Source organism: Ptychodera flava, chromosome 1, assembly GCF_041260155.1.
Source record: "Ptychodera flava strain L36383 chromosome 1, AS_Pfla_20210202, whole genome shotgun sequence".
Lineage (NCBI taxonomy): Eukaryota > Metazoa > Hemichordata > Enteropneusta > Ptychoderidae > Ptychodera > Ptychodera flava.
This window is the reverse complement of record NC_091928.1, coordinates 18,819,058-18,838,394: the sequence shown is the minus strand read 5'-3', so window position 1 is coordinate 18,838,394 and position 19,337 is coordinate 18,819,058. Positions and strand designations below refer to the sequence as shown.

The following is a 19,337-nucleotide window of genomic DNA, read 5'->3' as shown; positions in this document are numbered from 1 at the left end:
CTTTCTAAAATTAGCATTTCATATCACAGTTGTGCTTTTAACCTGTGCACCCCAGTTCCCTGTAAACAGGTCCACTGTCGCCATTATGATTATAATGAATTTCGGTCAAACCATGTTTGGGAAAGGGTTGGATCTACTCACCTTGAAATACTTATTCTGTTCATCTTCACCGTTCATATACTGCGTGTAGGCATTGATGCGACTCTCTGTCTCCTCGCTAAGTAAATATTCATTGGGATCCAGGAAAGCTTCCTTGCTGAACTTAACAGAGGATGCTTCTGTAGACGCGATTGAAGGTCAGTGTGAGGTGAAGAGATCAGGTCCTTATAGTATGATAAAAGGCAATACGTCACATGACAAGGATGTCAAGGACAAAGGTGGTTTCTGAAAGACCCTTAAAGAGAAAATTTCTTAAAGTTACTGAAAGGGAGATTTCCTTTACGTCAAAGACGGCATAGCTGCTCAGATATAATTTTTACAGTGCTGCTGGCCAAAACAACAACTATGATCTATTGAGCTATTAAGGAAATACCTCTCGTGGCAGTCCTGTTAAAATGTCTGCAAAGATCAGGCAGAGATGTTAAGTCCACGCGATGATAGATGAATGTGGAGTCGTCTCCTGCAAATGAAAGGTTTAAATGTTAACTATTTCTATACATTGATGTTCTTTTGGAACAATATCTAACTTCTGTCGTTTTAATTCGAAATAACCAATTTTATTATTGCGAGGATTACCCTTACATCATGGTCATTCTATGAATGAGCGTGTCTTCATAAACTCTTTCGAACAAATCGTTCTTCCATTGCTTTTATTTTCAAACCATAATTTTTAATGGATAAAATTAAAAACAAAAAAGTTATACGACATTCCATTTACTCTAGTGAAATCCAGTGCAGCTACCATATATGAAGTCCTTCAAGCGATTGCCGGTGATAACGATACTCATGTGAATTTTTCTGCGCATGCATTTTTACCTTTGGGATCCTGCTTGGTCAGAAAAGTCTCCCTGTCATTTTCTCCCAGAACCAGACACACTATGTATGGTGTTCCAGAAACCTAGAATAATGTAGAAGACGAATTTTACGACAAAAAACACTATGCTGATTCATTTACCTTAAACGACTTTGCACAGGCACAATGACTTACTTTCTAGTATACACGAATGTGTTCACTCGAATCTTTACACTTTGCACGACTAAAGAAAATCAAGTCCTTGCAAGTCTTTATGTTAACACAGAATTGCTAAGTTTATTTTGTTATGTAGGTCATTTTTTCCTACATAATTAATCTAGAACACTCTTAAGGTCACTGCCCTTCATTACCTTGAAGTCAATTAGTCATGTTTACATCTTTCTTGAAATTCAATGAGTCTCAAGTGGAGATATTTTTAGAGCAGTAATTAGCATATCAATAGAAGATCTTGATTGTTCTTATATTCTCTTATATAATCACTTGGGTATAAATAGGGGACGGCACAGTTTTTCAGTCAGACATTTTGGATTGTGTCTCTTGGGTGTTACCTCAAGACTTTGGAAACCCCAGCAGTATTAATTTCAAGATTTTCAAGACCTTCACTGCCACGCTGGATTTATTCTGTGGACTTTGTGCAACCTCAAGCCTGTAAACCAAGGATTGCATCGGTTTGTCTCTCTGTCTGATTCTGGAGCCTAGTGCCGTCCCAGCTAAGATAAGTAGCCTGTAAACTTTTACAATTTGTACTATATCCCTTGACTTCGTGATTAGTTTTATTTTTTGTAATAAATTTCATTTTAAAAGGAAATTGCTGAGTTCACCATTTTCTTTGTTTTCTTTCGCGTTACAAGTTGTCCGGGAGCCGGTCGGAATATTTTGAGCCGTTTGACAACATTTTGCCAGCCTTTCTAAACTACACTCAATGGCCAATTGTCTTAAAGTAGAAGTGAAAAGATCAACGTGCAAGAAGGAAATTCAGTAGTTAGTATAGGCAAATCTGAGGAATCCACCATAGAACTCAAGAAATTAGAATTAGAAATGCAGGCACTGTCCCGTGACTTAGTGATTAGTTTTATTTTTTTTAATAAATTTCGTTTTATAGGAAATTGGTGCGTTTTCCTCTCACATATGGCACGTAATCAAGGCCAATATTCAAACTGCCATTTTCAACTATCGAACTCAACAATCAACATTCAAACTCCTAATTTTTAAAGGCACATTAGCTGTAACTTTTGACTAATTTTTCACTACTCTGTTTCAATGTATCAACTACAGAATTTTACTATAATCCGATCATCATGACCAATGCCCGGTGTCCTGCTTGCCAACACAGCCTGTATATGTGAAATGACCATTGTTGTTGTTGATAAATGTATTCTAGTCCGGACCTGAATACAAAATTTAAACAATAACAATGCAGATTATACTCATATAGGGTATATTTATGAGCTAAATATTAGGAATTTCTCCATGGTTCAGGGATTCAAACCAGAAACTGCAGATGATACACAGAACAAACAAAATTTTAAAAATGACGAAAGTTACAGCTAATGGATCTTTAACTATCGAACTCAACATTCAACATTCAAACTCCCAATTTTCAACTATCGAACTCAACATTCAACATTCAAACTCCCAATTTTCAACTATCGAACTCAACATTCAACATTTAAACTCCCAATTTTCAACTATCGAACTCAACATTCAACTATCGAACTCAACATTTGGGATTCCTATTCCCCATTTTCAACTTTCGAACTCCACATTTTCAACTATCGAACTCAACATTCAACCTCCCAATTTTCAACTATCGAACTCAACATTCAACATTCAAACTCCACATTTTCAACTATCGAACTCAACATCTTCAACTTTCGAACTCCACATTTTCAACTATCGAACTCAACATTTTCAACTTTCGAACTCCACATTTTCAACTTTCGAACTCCACATTTTCAACTTTCGAACTCCACATTTTCAACTTTCGAACTCAACATTTGGGATTCGTATTCTCCCTAGGCATCCCTAACTTGCTTCATTGTAGTTACCCACGATTTTCCTTCTGGGCTTTACTACGTCAGAACGCGTCATAGATACGTCACATGACGTTTCGGAGTTTTAGAGTTATTCCTATGTGATGTTCTAGAGGGTCCAAAAATATGAACCGGAAACACTTGTGATGCTATCAAGATTTACCGCCGACCTCCACCATCACTTACACTCTTTTGCATCTATCATCGAACGCTCAACTTCATGTGAATATTGATACATCTCATGAATTCATCACCATGTACAAACCAACGAAATCTAAAGCATCTAGCGTTCCCGCGACCACTTTGCATTCTATGTAAGCGAAAATAAATGTGGCGCACCCGTTGTGTGCCCCAGCAAGATTTATTTGTAGGCGACGTTTTGTCTAGTCTGGTGAGTTTGTAGCTATTTTTATCACATGGTTGAGGCGGTGAACTCTTTGAGGAAGTTCCAGTGTGCTACAAAGTATCTATGTTTACATAAACTTGTCGCGCCAGCGTCTGGAACTTCTTAAGAAGTTCCTTATCAACTCATGAAGTTTCAAAGGAAACACACTGATGAATACATGAGATGTATCAATATTCACATGAAGTTGAGCGTTCGATGATAGATGCAAAAGAGTGTAATTCGGTCGCTATCATGTAGTCTAACGACAGACCATGCGTGCGTGGCTCGCCATGGCTTATTTAAAATTAACGACTCACTTGTTAATTTCCACACTAACAGCCAAAACACAACTCACTGAACTCAGACACTAACACACCAAAGCACATACAAGACGATATGGCTGATGTGTGAAGCCACTTTCCCTTAATTACACCGTGACCACTATGTTCAACATCATGTATTTCACGTTGAGCGGCTTGCACCAGCTGGACAATACGCTCACTACACATTCCAATGCCACTTAACTGTGACAAAAGTCTAACAAGACTCTCACACCTACGTGACACATCTCCCCGTCTGTCGGGCTGGTCAAGGTCAAGTAGCAGCCTAGACAAACTACTACTGACGTGGTCACGAACGAACTCTGTGTCGTCCATGTTCAAAATTAACTGCGAGGTCACCATGTGTTTGGGACTCCCTAACAAAGTGATAAGTAGTTTCATGTAAAATGACACCGACGATTTTTTAAAGTCGTATTTGACTATATGTATGCTCATTTGGCTTGTGTTCGCTGGCTAGTGGTCTAGGGGGACCTATTACTTCGATAGTTGAAAATGGGGAATACGAATCCAAAATGTTGAGTTCCATAGTTGAAAATGTGGAGTTCGAAAGTTGAAAATGTGGAGTTCGAAAGTTGAAAATGTGGAGTTCGATAGTTGAAAATGTTGAGTTCTATAGTTGAAAATGTTGACTTCGATAAGTTGAAAATGGGGAATAGGAATCCCAAATGTTGAGTTCGATAGTTGAAAATGTTGAGTTCGATAGTTGAATGTGTGGAGTTCGAAAGTTGAAAATGTGGAGTTCGAAAGTTGAAAATTGGGAGTTCGATAGTTGAAAATTGGGAGTTCGAAAGTTGAAAATGTGGAGTTCGATAGTTGAAAATTGGGAGTTCGAAAGTTGAAAATTGGGAGTTCGAATATTGGCCTTGATTACGCGCCATATCTCACATAACAATTGAAACGGCTGGTTTTGCATCTTGCATTTTGCATTTGCATCTTGTTTCCTACAAACCTTGCGCCAATGAAAGGTTGAGGGCACTTGCAGTGTGTCGACGCCCTCAGTGGCCGAGTTTCCCCGCGGTATCGTCCTTGTTGAAGTGAAGGTGGCTGTTCCGTTTTCAACGTTTCTGCGAAAGAAGCGGGCTAACATAACATAACATAACATAACATAACATAACATAACATAACATAACATAACATAACATAACATAACATAACATAACATAACATAACATAACATGGCACGGACATTACACACACTATATATAACTACACTACACAAACTACACTAAACTACACTTCATTACACTTCACTACACTACACTTCACTACACAACACTACACTACACTACACTACACTACACTTCACTACACTACACTACACTATACTACACTACACTACACTACACTACACTACACTACACTACACTACACTACACTACACTACACTACACTACACTACACTACACTACACTACACTTCACTACACTACACTACACTACCTACACTATGCTACGCTAAGCTATGCTACACTACACTATGCTACACTACACTACACTACACTACACTACACTACACTTCACTATGCTACGCTAAGCTACGCTACACTACACTACACTACACTTCGCTATGCTACACTACACTACACTACACTACACTACACTACACTACACTACACTACACTACACTACACTACACTACACTACACTACACTACACTACACTACACTACACTACACTACACTACATGGAAATGCATTTGTATTTTCGTTTAGGAGGCAACAAACGGATCCTGAAAAGCTATTGTACTTCAATGAAATCAACTTTGGCTTTAACGTTCTGACTTTGTCGCGTCTAATTGTGTGTCAGTAAAGAATTTTTGTGAACAGCTAATACACAAAACAACAACTAAATCTGTACGCATAAATTGATGTAGACATTGTTATGATAAATTACCAGCATAACTGCCTTTTTATTACGTGTGAATATATGTATTCATTTTATTTTCTCTACGCAGACGGTATATACTGATGACAAATATTGATATTATGGCCAGCTCTCATACGAAAGTCGCCTGTAGAAGACACCGCAATCTGTTCATCGTCGAACTTACCCCTGTGACACTTTGTAAACATTTTCTTTGAAGTCTGCCTCTCTCTCCAATGAGGTGATATGCACGAACACCGGATCTTCCTCCACAGTGTTCGGCGCAGGCATCAGAGGATGTGTCAGTGTTCGTCCTGTCCAGGTAAATTCATCAAAAATTACCTACCATGAAGATCAGTGTTTCGATCTTCAAGTGTAAGAAATGGAGGGTTATGTCGGCACACCAACTACGACCTCTTGTATTTACTTCATAAAATTCAAATATTGTTGACTAATGCCGTTGAAATAGAACGTAAGTTCGTCAGGTAAGGCTTCCTTTGTTTTAGTTAAAGATACGGATACATTTCGTTTAATGTCTGATGGTACAAGATGGTATATCTTCATCTAAGGTCTGCATAAATACGGAGACGAGTTACTGAGCACTGAGGTACCGGGTAGTCTGCGGGAGATAACATAGATTTTAACCACTGGCCAGGTCAAACTAGTCTGAATCTTTGTAAACACTGTAGGTATCTTAGAGTAAGATTTATCCTTGAAAGAGTGTATATACTCAACAATATGTTGCATCTAAATAGGTGGACTGAAAGGATAATGTTGGTTATAGATGGAAATGCGCCCTCAGAGGGTTTCTTACCCATTGCCGAACCTTTCACTTCGTAGATGAACGAGTACGTTGTTTGGCCCTCATGGAAATACGTAACGTCGGCAAACAGATCTTGCAATGTTATATCCACCCCAACTACTCCTTTCAACTTACCTGCCTCTAATATGGGAAGAGCCAGCGTAGTTATCAAACCTGTAGAACACAAAAAATGGTAACATCATGATCGACATACGTCATTTCTTAGGTCACACTTGTTGCAATAAAACTACAACAGTATTTGGCCGTGGAGTGTACATTACTTTTTGTGGACGGCTGAACTTCTGCATGATTGCACTTCGCGCTTTTATTTCAGGAAATTAATACTTTCATTATTTTCATTTATCTTTTTCAAAGAGTTTAAACCCCGATAGACTAAACGATTCCGTCGCGTGCGGGCGCTCCGGCGCACTACGACCCAAAGAGTACGCACGCGACGGAATCTTTCAATCTAAATCCCCGACAGAGTGTGATATCTTTTTGTGTTGGTAGTAAAATTGTGCAAATTGATATTCTGTTTTTAATTACACTCTCTCCTTTTTAGTATTAACTGTCAATAATATAACGGTGTTATAATTTGATTTTCGTACCATAATAGAAAATTCACATAAATATACTTTGAATAAGTAGAAAATATGTTCGAACACAATTATATCGAATTGAATGTAACCATTACATTTTCCTTAAGCACACGTTTGCCACTGTCAGTTAGTAAATCCAAGAACACTGCGCTCATGCTAATTTGGCCTGTAAGCTACAGTGCAATTAAACATTATCCTAGTTTGTATGTATTTATCATGAAGGGATCCCTCACAAAATATCTAACTACATATGAAAGACGGACCAATCGTTCTGTAGTTGATCCCCACTTTTCTATGGTTGACAACATAAATATTTTTTTTACCCTTGTCTACAGACAGTTTGTTTGCTTATTCTTACCTACCTATACCTGATGCGGCTTGGTGCGGCACCGAGAATATTGGTTTGTCCGAAACAAACACTGTCGAGAAGAAATTGTAGTAGGATGCCATCTGAACTCTAAGATTATTTGGGTCGGCAACTTTGGTGAATCGTCCAGCCTCGAAGCAAAAATATCGTACATGGCATAAGTACACGCAATTGTAGCTTTATTCGAACAAAAACACTTAAAATACAGCAGTTTAAATGTTTCAACGAAATAGGTACTAGAATGGAGCGTTTGTAGGCTTTGCTGAGTTGAGATCGCACCATTTAGGATACCAGCTCTCCTAGCTAAGAATAGCCAAAACTAATAACCACGACAAATGTGTTTTGGTGATTTACTGCTTACATGTCTACTGAAATTTAGGTTGATTACATGGTATGAAGGTAAACGGAAAAGAAGTCAATTGGTAAATGGTTTTGAAATAAGTGCTAATAATTCTTCATTCTGATTGTTTTCCGATGTTGTTTAGCTTGATTGGAGCTTCTTCGGATGATTTGAACCTCATTATTTGATTTTGTTAAGAAAAATTTTGGCACAAAATTTACTACTTTTATCTACTTGCAGGCATAAATGACTTTGCAAAACCGAAACAAAAGAAGACAAAAATATACGGAAAATATGTCAACTTTATCCACTGCTATTGCTTTCAAGTTATTAAAAAACTGTTTCGTTTGTTTTAAGCCCCATGACATAAAATATGCATACATGTTTGACAAAACATTATTCAAAATAAAAAAAAAACTAAAATATCACATGTGACGCATCGTCGTAAACCACGCGCCTCTTTACGGCAACAGCTCAGCGCTACCCGTCAATTTTTGCGCAGGTCAGCGGAGCGGAAATCATTGCTCTGGCAAGCGAGAATGATGTGACGTATCATAGTACACTGCTTACATTATTCACTGTCATTGTGCACGAAATATAGACAAGAAAACTGTACAACCTTCCTTTCGTGTGCCATTGTAGATGACATAAGGCAGATTTTTCTATTTCAACTAAAAGCAAGTAAAACTCAATTTGAATATTTTTGTTCTGAAAAGGTCCAGGATTAGCACTGGTTACATCTTAGCATGCTATGTGTCCCTATTGTTTAGTTTTCTGGCATAACTAGCATATCAACATTCGTACCTGCATGTACTGTATTACTTGAAGCCTTAATTATTTGAACAGGATCTTTGCATCACGGCTTGTCTCTAATGAAGCTTTTTCTTGTGAAAAAGTGTGATTTTGCAACTAAGCAAAGCTGCTACTTACTTTAATTTCTCCAGCACTCGTGTTCTTAGGAATGTCAAAATCAGTACCGTCCTGTTGTGCCATTGCATTAAGGAGTATCACGTCCAATTCTGAAATTTATTTTGATAAAATTGTAATCCGATAAATATCGTAGAACGTTAAAATGATCTTATGAGAGGGCTATCCATGGTTTTGATCCAGTCATTTTGTAAAACAACTTCGTATTCTCTTCTATAATCTGTAAATGCTAATTAAATAAAGAGCATGTGGTGGCTATTACAGGTACAGTAATTCAGTGGCATTTTTACTAATTTTGTTCCAAAAATATATAACATTTCGATACTCGTCTCCCTAATGTATGTTGGAGTGAGAATTCATTTTCTTTGCCAAAACAACGTGAGCATAATATGTAATTTTATTGTTCGCAAACTTTAAACACTGGGCTTCGCGGGGAAGGTGTCCAGCTCAGCTGACGTCATGCAATAGCAGACGTGTTAAACTCATGGGAGCAGAAGAACTTCTGCTCATAACACGGTTCCAAACTTTACATCTGGAAACGGATAAGTGTTTACAGTATCGTTTCAAACTCCGGATAACTGTGCACAATTGTTTACTCTTCGAAAAATTAAGGAAGATACAGAAGGTATGTTACTGTGGCGAGTCAATATTTGTCGTTAACATTCTCATCTGCCAGTGAGAGATAATATTTGCATGGCGATTACTGTAAAATATGTCAGGAACCAAGTCTAAAGTAGTGGTACAATGCAGACTAATTTTCAAACTATCAATATGGCTAGTTTTCAATCGGATTCGAACCCACAACATACGGCATCAGTCGCCTAGCTGAGAGGCCACAGGCAGAACCACTCGGCTAAATCTCCACTCCCAAAAAGAGTGGTTCAATCTTTAGGATTAATATTCTTACGGTTTCCAAGGCCAAAGGTCAAGATGATGACTTTATTCCCCATTTGAGCATTCCTTGTCTTGATTGTATCCATAATATCATGTCTTCTCCGAGCTTCCTTTTCACCTTCGGATAAATCATCGTCCACTGCGTCTTCCGGATGTCCATCCGTCAGGAACAAGATGACATGATCTAGAAATTAAGAAAGTAGAGTCAAATGACAACATGAAGGGAACATATGCCGTACTCTTTCAGTTAATACTATTACTGAATGTTATAACACTCATTTTAACAATAACGGCGTGCCATATTCATATTTGTGCTAAAATTGTGATAATATTTGACTAGCAAAAGTACTCATCCTTATAATATAATAATGACAACGACGACGACGACGACAACAACAACAACAACATCATCATCATCATCATTATCATCAGTGAAATAAAAATAAAAACCAGTAGCAGCACAAACAAGAACTGAACAACAACAGGAACAACAACAAAAACAACAACAACAACAACAACAACAATAGTGATGAAGAAGCAGTAATAACAACTAAAGAAAGAATTGTATAATCGTAATCTTAATAATGATATGCTAGGTTTTTAAAAGTATTTCAGGGGGCATTTTTTGTGTCAAAACTAACAAAAATGAAATCCATTGATTAGCTGCATAATTCCATGGCAACAATTTTGAAGTCCACAGTATCGAATCTTCCAAACGCCAATGAACTTTGAGTGCTACAAAATTTCATAATTTTTTTTTCTCCCTTTCATAAGGAAGGGGGATAGCATTCAAAATTGATGTATATTTTCATGGCTCATGTTTCGGTGGCAACCATTTGTGTACTGACAACATTTGTTTTCCTAAAGTCCCATTCGAAATACCTTGGATTGTTACAATAAATTCGAAATAGCGGTATCTGTGGTAGAAGGAAACAACATTGACGTTCACTTCTATGTCACATGCTCCCTGCGCAGCCATTGTGGGACTGAAAACATTTCACAATGCCGTCGAACTTAGCTTGAATTGCTGTAACAATTGTATAATAATCAGGATTTCTTTGGCTACAGTAAGTATAGCTGATATCTGTACTTATGTCACTTGTTTTTATTGCTAATATTTGTGTGCTGAGACTATCAGTTATCAAAATCACTGGTTGAATAGCGGACACAGTTACTTTAAATTGGTCATGGGTCATTACTATGAAACGTCATGACAATTTGGTTGTCATGTGCTTCCATGGCAACTATTTAAGGACGAAATCAATTACATCGGAAGGAACTGTGGCTGCTATAACAAATCTTCTTCTTGGTTTCAACATACAAAATTGAAGTTGGTTTTGACTTAACATATTTCTATTGCAATAATTTTGAGTCTTAAGGTCCATGGTCTTCAAACAAAACAGCAACAAACGTTTCTGGGATTATTACATAAATTAGGAGTTGGGTTTGTACATGATGCACACGACCAAAAACCTCACACAGGATTTCGGTCAATGAAATGAACTTGTGCATTTTAAATACTGTATCGCGTATAAACGGCTACATACTATAGAAATAACGGGCGACGCGCTGACCATTAACGTTTATTTGTGGGCAAGGGCGAGAGGAAAGCCAAAAACTAACGGGCGAGGCTTGCCGAGCCCGTTAATTTGGCTTTCTTCGAGCCCGCGCCCACAATAAACGTTAATGGTCAGAGCGGAGTCTGTTATTTCCATTATATTATCAGCGAACAAAAGAAAACCGTCAAAGTTTCCAAAAATTTCGGGAGCGAACGACAACTGGGCCCCGAAACTGAGCAATACGCGACGCACTGTCACGCGCGCTGTAAAAATTGGCAATCCGGAAATGTTTTCAGAAGAAAGTATCTCAACTTGACCTCCAAGTGCTCCATTTTATTTTGTGATTGATTATGATTTACTTTTGAGCTGTAAAGTTACGATACTTTGAGTTATTAATCTTATTATTCATATTCACGGGCCTGTAAACAAACCATTACTGTGTATTTGTGGTCAGTCACGTGGTTCAGGTCGACCAATCAAAATGCGACAGACAGGGCATGGTAATATAATAAGCATTGACAACCCAACTGAAGATCTACAAATGGGCGAGTATTATCAAACATCTACAATCGAAGTCATATATTATTTGTGCTTAACAATAGCCACACAGAATGCATGTTCCATAACACTGACTGTTTCCGGATGTCATAGGCATAATGCATTCTGTGGGTGCCTCTGGTTATCCATTTTTTGTCAGTTTACAGAAAGTATCTTGTACTTATCTATTCACATTAATTAAACCACGATCGTGACGTCACTCTATTGAAATCGAAGGTAATTATCCGGACGAATTCCCTTCTATTTGGAAAGATCCAGTTGACTGTGATACCGACAGGTGATTCTAGAATTACCTCCAGGTAATCTAAAATCACCTTCCAGTAAATTCGCATTCAACAAGATTACCCTGGGAATTAAAGACGACAAAAACATTTTGCAGGTCAACGATATATTTTATTTTCATTATGTTACTTTATTTTGAAAGATTTATTGTGATATTATTGATGGCAATGACGCAGATGTGCTTGGTGGACTTTCGAATGCTTCGGCAGCTCGTCTGACCTCAACTTCTGATTGACGTTGCGAGTCGCTTGAAACTTGTGCGTCTTCGCGTTTGGCAATACTCTGACTCGTCGGTTGAATGCAGGCCAGCTTCTTTGGTGGTTCTCCTACATGTCCTGAAAATAAAATCAGAACATCAGAGCACACAACTTTTGTCATGTATTACATGTACATAGTATGCTCGCACTCACAATGAGTTTCGTGGATATAAAGTGAACTATTTATTTTAAGACACGGCTTTTTGTGCCTAACGCCCTTAAGGAACTACAAGCAACATTTGTCCACCAATACCAGATCAGATTCATTTGCACTATTTGCTCACGCGTTTTGTGAACCTAAAAATATGGATATTGCCACCAATAGTTACAATCGTTTCAAAGGCCAAGATAGTGAAAATATTGAAAGCCAAACTTTGTCAACTAATATGGTATTGGTTTTACCTAAGGTGTTTAACAAAGTGACAAAAATCTCACTAACCTTGTAGAATTCTGCTGATGTTTTGCTGTTGTCGATCAGATGTTCTCTTATAGCTTCTTACAGCGTTGCTTCGGTGACCCGTCTTTTCGCAAATCAGTTGCTCGTCGACGTTTGCATCAAATAGTCTGGTTGCAGCAGTAGCTCTTAGGGAATGGTTAGAGCGATACCCATCAATTCCCGCTTGTTTACACATCCGTGCAACTGTTCCATTCAAAGCATTATGGCCCAAAGGTCGATTGGTATACCAGCAAATAGTGGTAGGTTTGGAGAGTGGATATAGGTAGTATGCACCGTCGGGTCGATCGGACGGACTGTAAATAAATTTGATCATTGAGCAGATTAGCAAATAAAGAGCAAATAAAGAAGGAAACAAGGAAGTACGAGTTATTATTCAAATCTCGAAGAGCTAGAGATCTATTTCTGTGATTGACAATCTTCAAGATTGGCAGTACTTACCATAACTGGTTGTATCGTTCATAGAGACGAACAATGCACCTTTCTGGCATATCAGTGTTTTCATATGCTCTCGTTACTTTTGGCTGGAGTTTTCTGGATTTTAGACCTCCTTGATTGGATTTGCTTACATCCTCATGGTATTCAAGGAACTTTCTACCAGCACCATCGACTCTCAGTTGAATTTGTGAATTCTTATGTCGCAAGTTTCGATGCTCCTGACCTCCCCGTAGAGCAAAATTTAGACCAAACAGATACAGTTGGGTGTCCAACAACGACTGAGGGGGTATGATCTCCCAAGAGCATTTTGTCCCAAAGTGTATTTTCCTCAGCGAAAGTTATAATTTGTGCTTGTTTTTTGTGTACACCAGACCCACTTTCAGCTCGCGTGATTTCATCACGCAATCCAAACTTCTCTGTAGGTCCTTGAAAATTGGATCGTTCATGAACTTGACAATTCTAGCATATTCACTTACATATTTCTGAATGCCCATGATAATTTCATATAGGGTATTTCCTGGAAAATTAGATGCATCCCGTTTTTTTTTACTTCTTGAACAAAGCGAGCCAAAGAGAAATTTATTTCATCGTCTGTCATTTGAAGTAGAGAAGGTTCTATAACGCTTAAATTTTCAGTTTCATCTTCACCTTCCAAGATTCGTCTATTCCTTTCGTTTCTCCACCTCTCAAATAACTGCGCAGACCACTGCATTTTTTCATAGTGTTTGCAGGTATGTTTTCATCATAAATTTTCAACAAATCCGAGTCCGAAACTAGTGCACCAACTCGTAAAGTCTCGTCGACCACTTTTGCCTTCACATTCAAGATTTCACTTTTTGGCCATCAGCAATAAATTCGTCGCTATTAGCACACTGAAACGCATCGAATTCATTCAAAAATCGCGTGGGAGAAAACCCGCACATATCGTCATTAGAAGAACCATTATCTGATTCGACAGGCCTAAAAGAGCTCTGGGTTATGAACAGATCTTGATCGGAGTCAGACATCTTACCTCTGCCACGTCGAGAGTACAACTGCCTCACTTGCACACATCGATGATGTGTGAAGACTGACCCTTACAGGTGGCAACATTCATGCATCTGCGTTGACAATGGAAATGGCCAATCAGAAACATCCTTGTGCAAGATAACGCACACTACCTGCCTTGATTGAAAGAAACCATCATGCATATTCATTTTAAACGTCTTCACGATTGTATCTTCAAATAACTTAAAAGACAGAAATGTCAACACCTGCTCCGAGTTCGCACATGTTACACAAAGAGCGGTAGGTTCTAGAACCCCTGTGTATGCTTCATTTTTCTGAAAGGGGTGGCTAATCAAATTTTGCTCTCATCAGTCAGGAATAAATCTCATTTTTATCAATATTTCTTGATCTATTTTTACAAGCTATCTTCAAATATTTTTGTGTTGGTAGTGAACAAGGCCCTGAGTGTGTCGTAGTTCATGGGGATCGTGGTGTAAGTCAGAGAACCACCTCCCCCTTGGCGGTTCTTGGTTTCAAATCGCCTTGGGCCTGCGGCCCTCTGCGATTCGAAACCAAGAACCACCTAAGTGTTGGTGGTTCTCTATTACAGAATATCCATTGATAGACACCTGCTGGTTATACGCTTTCAAACAGGAACATATTCTTCTGTGGTGTCCGATAGGAATCATGAAAATACAATACAAATCACACTAAAACAAACAACATATCCAAACAACAACAACAACAACAACAATAACAACAGCAACTACTACTACTACTACTACTACTACTACTACTACTACTACTACTACTCCGTGCGGACGTGTGGTAGATGGGCTCCTGAATTTTGTGTTGTATTCTCATCATTCAGCGTTATTGATCAACTCTACTGGTATATTTACTTCGTGAGTAATTGATACTTTCAGTTTTACGTAGTTTTTGAGGTTTTTAAAGCTCGATTGGCTGGATTGGGGTGGATTTTATCTTTCCCCTTCCCGGCCACTGTGGGTACGCAATATGGCTACCCAGGTCGACAATCCATTCAGGCACCTCACCCGTAAACATGCTGTGAGGTGCAACAATGTTGAAGGTGTGCCAGTAGAAAACTATGTGTCTGAAATTTCAAAGATTGTTGGGGCTGAAAATATTATTGCAGCTTCACGAATGAATCGTTCAGTGGTTGTGTATCTTGCTAAATTAGAACACGTAGAGTCTGTCGTTGAACGCCAACTGTGCTTGACAATGAATTCGTCCAGGTTGAACACATGCTCAAACCTGCCTCCAAAGTTATTTTATCTAATGTGCCCCCATTTATCCCTGATGAAAAACTAGAGGAAGAATTGTGGAAACTAGGAAGAGTAGTTGGACATATGCGAGTCATTCCCCTTGGTTGTAAAGATCCTGCCTTGAAACATATCAAGTCATTCAGACGGCAATTCACATTTTATTACATAATGACAACATCAACGGGCTAATACAGGTCAAATATCAAGATCATTTGTATCCAATTTACATTTCTGTTGATGAAATGAGATGCTTCGCTTGTGGTATGAAAGGCCACATTCGTAGAAATTGTCCAGGTCAGCCCGGTGTTTTGCACGTTGTTGAAAATCAATCACGAAATGTTTCTACAAATTCAGCTCATGAAACTCAGGCTCATCAAAGAAACGAAAATAGCAACAGTCAGAACAAAGAGTCGCATAACAATGTCGATAATGCAGAAATTTCTTCAGCTGCTACTGATAATATCATCGATGAGGTAATTGTTGAGGAGCAAGGTGTTGATGAGCAGGTTAAAGTTCAAAATACTAATGATATGGAAATAGGCGATGCAAATGATGTAATCAATGAGGAGATAATCAATACTAATGACAAAAGCAATGAAGGTGTTAACGATGAAACAAGTGAAGGATGGGCCAATAGTAAGAACACAAATGTTGATGACACAGAGTCCGCAGATGTTGGTGTTGCTGTTGAAGACAGGGTACGAACCCCTGCTTCTTCTCCCCCTTCCCCTTTCCCTTCCTCTCCCTCTCTTCCTTTTGCTCCTTCCCCTTCTTCTTCTTCCTCAGTTGGTTTTTCTCAATCCCTTGATTTTCCAGAGACGCCTTTCTCTGGTGTTAATACTGGAGGGATGCATACAGACTCTGATTTTCCATTATCCCAGACAACTCCGGTCAAAACTGGTAATAGATTCGATGTTCTCAGCCAAGATTCTGATATTGACGGAGACGAAGAGGTTGATGACACCGATAGTATTTCTATGACATCTGAAGTTTCTGATACTTCTGAACTGACAGATCGCAACGATCTAAGCTTTAGCAGCCTTTTAGAGTTTTTAACGCAGATTAAAGGTTCAAAAAAGCCAGTCCAGAGATGTTATGAATATTGTCCAGATTTAGACTTCTAATTAAAGCATTGCATAAGTTGCGCAAATCTGATCGTGTTACAGCCAGCCAAAATGTAAGAATATATAGGCTGACAGTTAAACTGTATGCGTATACAAAGAGTAAACAATATTCTCTAAAATAATGGTCACTAATGCCTTAATTCTTTTGTCTTGTCTTTTAATGGCAAGTATTTCAACTTTAACGTGGAATATTAATGGAGGTCACGATTCTCTCAGGCGTTATCAAATTTTATCTTACTTGAATGTAGATCACCATAACGATTTTTGTTTCCTCCAGGAAACTCACTCAACAATTGATAGTCAAGCCCAATGGCAAATTATTTGGCGTTCACCAATATATTTTTCTCACGGAACTAGTAACTCGGCAGGTGTCGCTATTCTCTTTCCCAAGAGAAAACAAGTGAATGTTATTTCTCAAAGTAGTGTTGTTAGAGGTCGCTTATTACATCTCAACGTGACTGTAGATAAACAGCCATTTCACTTAGTGAATGTTTATGCCCCGTACTCTGGAGAGGAACGTTTACGTTTCTTCGCTCAGCTTAAAAAGTTTTTAAACAGTATTAATGATGATCCAGTTATTATGGGGGGAGATTTTAATTGTACGCTCATTCCTAACTTAGACAGGGGTTCCGAGACTGAGCCACACATGAATTCTTCTAAGTTTCTTTCTGATATTGTTCATCGCACAAAACTTGCAGATGCATGGCGTCATGTTCACACCTCCTCACGTAATTATACTTGGCAAAGAAATAATAATAAATCACGGATTGACACCTTCTTCATTACAAAAGCCCTCACTTCAAAATTCAAATCTGTCTCGATTGATTCATGTCACAATTTATCTGATCACAGTCCAGTTTCCCTTCATATTTGTGCCAATTTCACTAAAAATAAAAATCCTGTTTGGTGTCTCAACACTAGTTTCTTAAGTAATGAAGACTACTGTAATTTGATCAAGACTTTTTGGCAGAAATGGCGCAATGAAAACAGAGATTCACTTAACTTCAATCTTGGTGGGACATTGGCAAACAAAAAATTAAGAAATTAGCAAACAATACAGCTATCAATACATCTACCGTTATAAGCATATGAAAAAAGAATTAAACGATCACGTCCAAAATCTGCAATGCCTGCTTGCTGAACGCCCTTCACTTCATAAAACATATCAGCAGCAGAAAGATATCTTGGATAACTTTAATAAGATTGAAACTCAAGGCGCAGCTGTTCGAGCACGTTATCAACAATTTAATGATTCAAATGCAAGTACAAACTTTTTCTATTCCTTGAGAAACATAAAGGTCAGCACAAATCTCTTAATCAGCTGCGTCGTCACGATCAGACCATCACTGAAAATCAACATGAAATCCGTTCACTTACTCGTACCTTTTATCAAAATTTGTACCACCCGGAACCCATTTCAACTGCAGCCCAAGATTCTCTTCTCGATAATTTACAAAAATTAAACCCGGATAAAGCTGAACAGTGCGACGAACCGATCACTTTTGAAGAAATGTCATCAGCCTTAAAGCAGGTTACCACTGGTAAAACACCTGGAATTGACGGTATACCAGTGGAATTTTTTAAAACGTTTTGGTCCACTATTGGTCATGATTTGCATGATGTTTTCAAGCCTCTCTCACAGATGGTATTTTACCCACTTCTTGTCGTCGTGCTGTTCTGACTTTACTTCCCAAGTCAGGTGACAATACTTTGCTACGTAACTGGAGGCCAGTTAGTTTGCTTTGTGCAGACTATAAAATCTTTGCTAAAGCTTTATCTATTCGTTTGAAAGGCGTGTTACCTGACATCATACACATCGATCAAAGTTATACAGTTCCGGGTCGTCAAATTTTCGATAATATCAACTTAATCAGAGACTGCATAAGTTACCATAACGAATTCACTCTTCCACTTGGTATTGTGTCACTGGATCAAGAAAAAGCCTTTGATCGGGTCCATCATGATTTCCTCTTCAGAACTTTGCATTCATTTGGCTTTGGTGATAATTTCATAAAACACATTAAATTGCTTTACACTCAAACGGAAAGTCTTGTTCGAATCAACAGCTCTCTTACTGCTCCAATCCACTTTGAACGTGGAATTAGACAAGGGTGTTCTCTATCTGGTCAACTTTACGCCATTGTTATTGAGCCTTTGCTTCACAAAATTCGTGAAGATCGAAATATTCAAGGAATCATGATTCCAAAATCTAATGGGCGCAAATGTAAGCTATCTGCCTATGCTGACGATGTCAGTCTTTTCATCACACATAATTCAGAATTCAGTATTCTCGAAAAATGGTTGCGTACTTATGAAGATGCTAGTAATGCTCGGGTTAATTATAGAAAATCCAAAGGGCTGTGGGTGGGTGCTTGGCGTAACAGAAGAGACACCCCCTTACAAATTCAATGGAATAGTGACGGTTTAAAGATCCTTGGTACTCTCATAGGCAATAATGCTGACTATTTCATTCAGAATTGGGATGACTGCATATCAAAAGTCAACAACAAACTTAGTTGGTGGTCAAGATATGCCCCTGCATTGTCGTACCGTGGTCGAGTAATTGTTATTAACCAGCTCGTGGCCAGCAAAATCTTACATCGCATTTTTTCTCTAATTCCGCCACCTGATGTACTCAATGAAATTCAACGTGCGCTTCTTGATTTCTTCTGGCAAGGTCGTCACTGGGTGCCTGCTACTGTGTTATACACTCCTCTCGAAAAGGGAGGCCATGGTCTTATTAATCTCCCTCACGTGCAAAGGCATTCCGCTTACAATATATACAAAGATATTTGTATTCAGGTTTAGATCACCCTTCATTCTCATTCACTGATTATTACTTTAGGCGTGTCCACAAACTTGATTATAG

At 38.4% G+C, this 19,337-nt stretch overlaps 2 protein-coding genes across 4 annotated transcripts in view; both read right to left on the bottom strand.

Annotated features, from left to right (window-relative positions):
* The window catches only part of LOC139132056 (VWFA and cache domain-containing protein 1-like), a 236,752-nt gene that overhangs the window by 179,789 nt on the left and 37,626 nt on the right, over positions 1–19,337 (bottom strand). For all 3 annotated transcript variants that reach the window (XM_070698462.1, XM_070698456.1, XM_070698448.1), the window contains 9 exons: positions 9,537–9,707; positions 8,633–8,721; positions 7,358–7,493; positions 6,409–6,570; positions 5,782–5,908; positions 4,682–4,796; positions 976–1,057; positions 533–619; positions 142–278 (listed from right to left, as the gene is read on the bottom strand). In XM_070698462.1, the coding sequence (XP_070554563.1) occupies positions 142–278; positions 533–619; positions 976–1,057; positions 4,682–4,796; positions 5,782–5,908; positions 6,409–6,570; positions 7,358–7,493; positions 8,633–8,721; positions 9,537–9,707 (1,106 nt within the window). The remainder of the gene's footprint in view (positions 1–141; positions 279–532; positions 620–975; positions 1,058–4,681; positions 4,797–5,781; positions 5,909–6,408; positions 6,571–7,357; positions 7,494–8,632; positions 8,722–9,536; positions 9,708–19,337) is intronic.
* On the bottom strand, positions 12,067–13,345 carry LOC139145562 (uncharacterized). The gene is made up of 3 exons (XM_070716835.1): positions 13,075–13,345; positions 12,619–12,929; positions 12,067–12,257 (listed from the first exon to the last, which is right to left on the bottom strand). Exons 1-3 carry the CDS (start codon positions 13,122–13,124, stop codon positions 12,067–12,069), a joined length of 552 nt encoding a protein of 183 aa, XP_070572936.1. The 5' UTR covers positions 13,125–13,345.